The sequence below is a fragment of the Xenopus laevis genome, chromosome 5S, assembly GCF_017654675.1.
Source record: "Xenopus laevis strain J_2021 chromosome 5S, Xenopus_laevis_v10.1, whole genome shotgun sequence".
NCBI classification, from domain to species: domain Eukaryota; kingdom Metazoa; phylum Chordata; class Amphibia; order Anura; family Pipidae; genus Xenopus; species Xenopus laevis.
In genome coordinates, this window is record NC_054380.1 from 25,542,248 (window position 1) to 25,551,281 (window position 9,034).

General features: G+C 41.6%; 1 protein-coding gene across 1 annotated transcript; it reads right to left on the reverse strand.

Moving 5' to 3' along the window:
* Positions 1–1,934: 1,934 nt before the first annotated feature.
* sstr4.S (somatostatin receptor 4 S homeolog) lies at positions 1,935–6,536 on the reverse strand. Its single transcript, XM_018265065.2, has one exon. The coding sequence runs from the start codon at positions 5,671–5,673 to the stop codon at positions 4,504–4,506; it is 1,170 nt and encodes a 389-aa protein (XP_018120554.1). The 5' UTR covers positions 5,674–6,536; the 3' UTR covers positions 1,935–4,503.
* Between the last annotated feature and the right edge of the window lie 2,498 nt (positions 6,537–9,034).

Below are 9,034 nucleotides of genomic sequence, written 5' to 3' on the forward strand. Positions count from 1 at the left end.
GACTGTTAGAATCTATATATCTATGTAACATAATTAAGTTCCTTGGTCAATCAGATTGTCTCGTTCTTCACCCCACACCCCCAGAACCTGCCTACCAAAGTGACAGTTCTGTATCAATGGAATCACTGGCCAGATTCAGCTTTTAAATACATTTTACTTAAACTTAGGAGCCCCTATGTCTATTTAACCTTAACCCAACCTCACAATGTGTACTGCTTTCCAATGAATCCATTGGGTCATTTAAAGGAGAACTAAAGCTTAACTAAAGAAGTAGGTTAGAAATGTTGTACATTATGTTTTGTGCTTCTGTACCAGCCCAATGCAACCACAGCCTTTTAGCAGCAAATATCTGTACCTACAAAGATGCCCCAGTAGCTCCCCATTTTCTTTTCTGCTGATTCACTGCACATGCTCTGTGCTGCTGTCACTTACTGAGCTTAGGGACCCACTCACAATATACACTACTTAGGGATGCACCAAATCCACTATTTTGGATTCGGCCGAATCCCCGAATCCATCGTGGAAGATTCCGCCGAATAACGAACTGAATCTGAATCCTAATTTGCATATTTGCATATGCATAAAATTGGTTTACTGCCTTGTTTTGTAACATAAAGTCACGTGAAATCCCTCCCTCCCCACAATTTGCATATGCAATTTAGGATTCGGTTCCTCCAAGCACAAGGATTCGGTCGAATCCCTGCTGAAAAAGGCTGAATCCCGAACCAAATTCTGGATTCGGTGCATCCCTACTACACATAAAATGTAAATGTCACAATATAAGGCTGATTAGTAATTAATATAAATAATCGCAGCACAGAAACCAGTGCAATTAGCATCAGAATTTAATAATCAGCCTTATAGCATAAGCCTATATGAAAGATCAACCTCATTTTCTGCTTGATAATTTTCGATGACCCCTAAGCTTAGCTTCTAAACAGCTGCTCAGAGCCCACTGAGCATGTGAGTGTCACAGACACTTTCCAAGATGGTGACCCCCTGTGACAATTTTAAAGTCCTGGGTCATTGCTGCTATTCACAAGCTGAAACTTTAGGCTGGTGCAATAAGTTCTGTATATAAAATATGGCATTTTTAGCCATGTCCATTTTTAGGGTTTAGTTCTCCTTAAAAGAGACATGTTTCCATTAATTTTGAGGGTCCTGATAGACCAGAACTGATACTTGTTGATAAAGGTTACAAGTAATGGACTAAACTTTGCACTTGTTATTACCTTGCCCCTACAGTGTGATGGGGAAATGGAGAATCCAGATTATTGTCTTGCACAGTGCCCCTACAAAACACTTGGAAAGTTGACTTACAAGAGCACGTGGTCACTTATCTCTCTTGAACTTGATAGTTGCTGGTGTGGGTTTGAATCAGCATGTATGTATTTTTATTTATGTGGAGCTACTTACTGTATGTATGCCACACTGTACAGTAGAACAATAAATTAATAGAACAAACAAGGGTCATGGCAATAAAAATTTAACTTAACACAAAGTATTGCTGCATTAAGGATTTGGAGCTAAGTTTTAACGATATAAGAGAAAGTAGGTCCCTGTCCCATAGAGCAATGATGTATTTATTTGAGGGTGGGGTAGTATTTAATGCCCTGAACATGCAGAGGAGTACTTTCTACTAATAATTTCCCATTAATGGGAGAGGACATGCTGTGATGAATCTGCTGTGCCTTGGAAACAGTATGTTTATGCCGTATACCCCCTGCTGTGTCATGTCACAATAATGTATGTTATGGAACAACCAGAACCAGCAGCCAAAGAGCTCCTCCTTGATGTGAATGGCTGAACCTTGTCGCTGGCAGTTTAGGCTCCATCTACAGGTGACGGATTGCGCAACTCACTCATGAAACCTCATGAAATATTCATCATTGCCTTCAGATTGGATAGAAAGGTTAGGTAACAAATTCTGCAACCATATTCAAAGGGTAATTTTTATTTTACAGGTTTCTTTTTCACACACAGGACCCTGAGGCTAATCAAACACAGGGCCCGGTTACCATGGTGTCCCAGAGATATCGCTGAAGCATCGCTAAGAAAAATAGCACCTGACCTCTAATACATATTAAATACACACACATCCCCTCTGCCTTTGATGTTTTGCTCTTTTCAGCTGGTATTTACCCACTGGTTTCAACGCGTTTCATACAGAAGTCACTGACAGAAACACTGAACTCTATTTTCCTTGAGTCTGAGCAGCAATAAAGCAGTAAGATCAGATTCATGTGTTTCATGCTCTGAGTACAGCAGCAAATACCTGTGGCAATAAAGCAAGTGCTACAACTGTGCCACACCAGTGACTTGTCACCAGCTACTGGGAGCCAAAATAGATCTCACTAGGTTCACAGGCTGCACTTTTTTACCCTATTTTAACATTTTGTACTTGCCTTAACTGTTTTTATATCAAGTGTGCGTGTACCTTACTGAGGCCGACCCTTAGGGTAATAGCATATAAGATTATTTGGAGCTTTTTGTTGCTCAATGGATGGGGGGACAAAAGCTCTAAATTACTACTCTATTATTTCAGCTGAAAGCCCCTGGTGCTGTTTTCTGCAGGTGATTTGAGTTCTGAGTATTCAAGTGTTAAATACATGCGAGAAGCTGAACTGGGGGTTTTAGTCCAACGTTAATGGACAGGTTATTTGGAGCGTTTTCTTTCCCAGCCTCTTGGAGCTACAAAATGCTTCAAATCACCCAGTGGTCCATGACCCTTCCGGTGGGTTGGAGGAGGGGAGGAAAGGAGAAATCTGAAGAGGTTCAAAGAATACTCATTGTTCAAGTATAAAGTGGGGATGCTCATTGACTTCTATGTAAGTTGAAAAATAATCATTTTTATTTCCATTGTGCCAATTGAGCTCAAGTTTTGCAAAGCAATATGTCGTAAAATTACATAAAGGTTGCCCAACATTTTTTGGTGGGGCAGGTTAGGTTCATGGCTTGAAAAGTGTGAGAAATGAGAAAATAAATAAGAGAATTAGGAAAAAATAGATATAATTTTCTTATTTAATTTTATGATGTGTCAAACGTTGGTAGATATGAATATTTGAAATAGAAAATCAGGAACGTTGCCAGAAACATAAAACTTGTAGAAAACCAAATACCACATCACAGAGCTTCACAGCAATTGAACTTACAGCGCATAATAAAGCTGGCTATACATGTCCAGATTTGGGCAAGCATTTTGGTCGTTTTTGACCATACTGCCCCACTGGCTGGACGTGTATATCAGGTTGGCGTGGGTTTGGTTTGACCATTTGTCCTGTTATCCAATAGGATTGCAGATAATAGAACATGCTTCAAAAATTTGAGTCTCTGGTGCACTGTAGGGTGAGAAAGGGAAGAGGGGCTGCACTCCCAGTCATTGGCACCAGTAAGGAGGTGGCCACCCATTTGGGCCAATGGTTTGGGCATCCATAGGTAACCATTCCTAGCAGATAAGTTCAAAACAGACAATACAAACAACAGCCTATGATTGTCATGTAAAAGAATGCTGGGTTTCCCACCCTGCTTGCTTCCTCCGCCCTGCGAGGACAAGAGAAGATTAAAGGGTAACTACAGTAATTTAAGGAATGAACTAAAGTTTCTGTGGGATAGTGTTTTCATACCTTTACAGAACATGTTTTTAGTTGTATGTAATGTGTGTGTAAACTGCTGGCAGGATGCACTGCTTCCTATAAGATCTGCCATCCTGGAATCTTTGCTGATGGAAACCTTTCTGAACTGTCTTATGAGAAGGGATCCCTAACAAGGACTTCTGCCCTTTGCACTTAGCCTTCCTTCAGCTCTTTTGATCTACAACTCCCAGCATCCTGCAGAGCGGAGCCTGATATCCTTCACTAAGCAGAAGGGGAAATGGAATGTGACAAGTACAAATCTGGGTTTCCTGAGATGCTAGACAAAACATTTACCTGTCTCTCTTTTAAAATCAGACACCTATCAAATCTGCTTGTTTTTTGGCTAATTTTTGTTTGATTTAGATGCATAAAAGACTGATACTGATAGCCATGCAGGATTTGTATTTAACATACAGGGTGTCTGTATATGCTGTAAAGGTATGGAAATTTACTACTGTACTGTACTAATTTACTTGGAATGGACTTAAAGTTACTTTGGCACGTTTCTGCCAGCTGTGCCAACAGAAAACCGTTATGCCCTGTGTGGAGGATTCATTGCTCCTATACTGTATCTCCCTTACTTCTCTGGTTGAGTTTGGTTCTTTAACTGCTACTTAATGCTCTGTGGAACTTCTTGCAGATAATGTACCTGTGATAGGACTTGCTACAAATGCTACAGAAGAAGCTATGTGAATAAAAATAGGAAAGGGACAGAAGTCACAGGCATTTCATTTTGAGTCTAAGTACACAAACTCAGTTCCACCACTAAATCAAAGGAGACAAACACTTTCACATACATGGAAACCTCCTTGTTTAGGAGTAGCACATCCGGTTAGCAGCAGTTATTAAAAAGGCATTTCCAGGCACTCTGCTATAGTGTTGTTGTCCTTGTGATTGTGCCATGCTTATAACAAGGGTCAGACTGAAGGGGCTCCTGCTGAAAGTCCATTGGGTTGTTATTACACACCCTGCTCTTCAGAGCTGTGGCATAGTAATCCACCGGTTCGTCAGTGCCATTCTCAAGCCACCGAAAGCAAACAATTCTCTGGAAAGATCTCTTAAAGTTGTCTGAAAAGAATCCATAGAGTATGGGATTGGCACAACTGTTGGCATAACTTAATATAAGGGAGATATGGTTGATGGTGGCATCCATGTGGGGTAGGAATAGGTTGAGGAGCTGTACTATATAGAAAGGCATCCAGCAAATGACAAACACTGTAACAACCATGAGGACCATTCGGGTGATCTTCTTCTCAGATTTCTTTCTCTGCTGCCAGCCTGCCTTCAGTGCCACGGCTCTCATTTTTATGATGATGAGGATGTAACATAAGCAGATGGCCACCACAGGTAGGAAGAATCCCAACAAAAAGGTGTAGATGACAAACACAGCAGACCATGTTTCATGGGGCCACATAAGATTGCAGACCACCACTCCGTTCTTGGATGGCATGGTGTCTGCAAAGATCAGAATAGGGGAAATGACCAAGAGGGACACAATCCAAACACAAATGTTAATCATCTTGGCCACAGTGGGTCTCCTGTACCGGGCAGCCCTCAGTGGATGTACCACAGCCACATACCTGTCCACACTGAGCACAGTTAAGCAGAAGACACTGGTGAACATGTTGATACCATCCACACTTAGAACTGTGCGACACATCCCTGAGCCAAAGGGCCAATGTTGTAGGGCAGCAGATGCCGCCAAAAAGGGGACACTCAGCATGAAGAGCTCGTCTGCGATGGCCAAGTTCAGGATGTAAATGTTGGTGGCAGTCTTCATCTTGGCATATCTTAAAATCACAAAAATCACCATGGAGTTTCCAATTAGCCCAATCAGGCACACAATGGCATATATGAACTGGATAACTATCATGCTGACATTCTTTTCATTCTCCAAGGGGGCACTGGTGCTGTTAGTATTTCTATTGCTGGGGAGCAGACTGATGGGGTACTGAGTCGCACCCGTGTCCTTGGAGTTGTTCCATGTGCTCAGCAGGATCTTTGCTTCCACCGGCACCAGAAGATTGGGGGATGTTGTCATTGTAACTGTCCCATAGGAATGCAAGGGAGAAGCTGTGGCTGTATCGGAGATCCTCAGCTTAAAAATGAAGCGAAGAGCTGCTGAGAGAGAGAAAGAGGCAGTCAGAGGAGGGAGAGAGGGAGGGAGATGAAAATGTGATAGATGATGCAGTGCAGCTGCTTGCAGTGTATATGCTCCTATATAGCTTCTCTTTCTCTATAAAGTCATCACCAGCAGCCACTAACATTAGCCGGAGGCATGCATCACCCCTTCAGGGCATCGCCATTGATTGCATGTCTGGCTCCTCTTATTGACAGTGCTCCATGTGGAATTTGCTTGTTAGATCCAGTCCCCTTTCAAAAAGAGGCAAGGGGCTGGGAAGATTATTTGAGCTCTTCTCTTCTGTTCCTGTATCCCAACACCTGGTCAGGTATAAGGGGTTTAAGAACACCCAGCGCCGAAAGTGTAAGAGGAATATCAAAGAAGAAGAGCGAAACTCTTAAGTGTTTGTCCTTTGTGGAACTGTTACTGCAACAAAAAAGCACCAACAGAAAGACACACAGATGATCACGAAGGATCTGTAGGATTCTTAGTGATTTGTTAACTGAATTAATGAAAAAAAAAAGAAAAAATCTGGTTCTGCAAACTGTACTCCGTTTCCTCCCCAAAACAGATCTCCGCTAGAATGATGGAAAACATCACCTTCCTTTAAATGAATAACTGTCACCATGGCAAATATGTATCTATGTATCCAGTGGCACAAGTACTTAGCTGGGGCAAGAGCTCTGGGAGGGTAGTGATTAAAAAAACAAAGTGCCTTCTGCTCTCTGAGGGATGCTGGGATTTGTAGTTAGTAATATTGGGCATGAAACCCCCCCCCCCCACAATGGATTATCATTGAAATTAATGGATTACTTTTGAAATTAAGAGAGAGTAGCACTGACATTAGCAGTGAGAATACAAGGTAAGTGCAGCATAGATCTCCAATGAGCTAGAGAACCAAGTATACACGGCACACTACTGTCACACGCTATGAGGACACATGATATATTATTACCTGGGCATCTAGACTGCAACAGCCTGAGGGCTGCAGGTTAGATGACCCTGAGTTACACAGGTTTACTTTCTCAGATGCAGAGCCAGTTGCATGTGTAAAAGCAACACGCCAAAGGATCCCTGAAAATCCCACAATTTCAAGGCAGATCTAATTTCTAGAGCTCCCCTGCACATACACATACACACACACATATATATATGCAAGGAATAATGCAATACAAGCATAGAGGCACCTCAGGTTGCAGTGCCTCATGCGTTACCAGCTGTGGCAAAAAATGCTCTTTGCAACCAAAATTCAGTTCAGAATTTCAGCTTTACTGGTGCAGAGAATGCAATGACATTGGGGTGGCATTGGAAAAACCTGCCTTGGGGTGTCAAGCTGCCCTGAATCATCCTGGAATATAGTATAATGTTATAACTTCCAGTGGTTCCAGTTTCAGGGAATTACTGAGGCAAATCGAGGGTTTGGTGTAAATTGTCCCCTTTTTTTTAAAAAATTTAAATATTGGGAGGTAAGTAGCATTGCTTGATGGAATGGTCTAATTGACAATCTGGGTTTAGAGAGAATTTTTTCCCCTGTTCCTAGTGAAATTGGAAAGTTTTACATGTGGAAAAATAAGATTAACTGATGAATAAGGTCATGATCATAGAACAGTGTCTTCTTTCAACCTCTGCGTTGGCGTTACTGTCATGTTTAAGCTGTGACTTTACTTATCATCATTTATCTTCATTGATTTGTATTTCAAGCACAGTTTGAGGGTCACCAACTGGAAACCTTTGAATGTGTTTCTCTATACCTGAGGGCTCCAGGCTGGCTAAATTGTCCAAGAATTTGGGAAGCTCAGACTGATGGAGCAGAAGCTAAATTAGAGGACTGAGTGGAGCCCTTAGAACTAAGCAGCAGGACCTGTAGCACTTTGGATTCGACTATGGAAATCTGCTTTGCAGACCTTGAGAGGGACAGATGTTTTATTTCTTCCCAGTCGCTGAGACCCCAGGTACATTGTCACTTCTGCTTAGCTTAATGCAAAACTGCTTTAAAATGGACTCAATTTCACATCTTGCTCAATTATTTAATACATGCATATGAGGCTAGCAAACCTTTAAGATGTTTAAGTAAAATGGTGCTCACTGTAAGTCCCCATATCCCAAAAAAGAGCAGAACAAAGCACTCCAAAATACAGAAAAAAGATAAAAAGACTAAACAACTCCCTTCCAGGGATCTTCTTCAGGGGAACAAGCAAAAAAATGTGCCCTGCCAGGCAGTATACATACTTTGGGTTTTTGTTTTTTTACGCTTAACATGCACAAATTTTGTTAATCTTTTTCTGTATTTTGGAGTGCCCTATTCTTTTCTTTTTGTTGCCTTGCTCATTTATTTGACTTATTCTACATTTGGAAAACTGGCCAATAGTTGGCAGAAGATTTCCAGGTTGAAGTTTCAGAGCCTGTATCAGACACATCAACCTCCTGGAAACCAAATCTGAGTGGCTTTTGGCAGTGCATCAATCACAACCTGGTATCCTGACCCTTGCTCTCCCCCAGGGTTATAAATATTGGTCAACAAGGAAAAATCTCGTTGGGTTAAATCTACTGTACCAATTAGAAAAAGAATGCACATTCTCACGAAATAAGGTCCCGTGCACTATAGGAAAACAATATCAAACAAATTTTTGGGCTCATCCAAGAGCTGTATTTGGGTGCAGGGCCTTGCACAGGAATATTGGGAGAGAAGAAGGTAACAGATATAGTAGAGAAAGATAGTGACGGTAAGGTAAGAGGGACGCTGTAATACTTTATATTAGTGTTGTCATCACCCAGTTGACTAACAACAGCTGAAGGGCCACAGGTTGGACACTCTCTACCAGCACTAAAGACAGTTTGACTTAATACACAGACTGTGTAGGGACAAGTGATTCCTTTTGGCAATAATATCTATTCCTTGTGAACCGAAAGCTTGCGATTGAGGCTGCAGATGATCTTGAGGGCAGATCCTGATGCGCAGCACAATGGAACAAAGCGCTGATGTGTAGCTCTCTAGCAAGATTATGTGAAGCAGAAGGATTTACTGTATTGGATGCACGGGGGATGTGTAGGTGGTTTTATAAAGCTCTTTCAATGAATAAATAGAGGTGTTCAGCTACAGAGAGGGATTATATATTTCCCTTTTGTTTGTTCCATCTGGGGCCGGTATGCACTGATAGCAATAAACATGTGCTTGGTGCTTTAAACTGAATCAGATCACAAAGATAGTGTGGGGTTTTAAACGTCTTGCGGTGAGGTCAATATACTCCTTGATATATATCTATAGCTTTACAAATGCGGA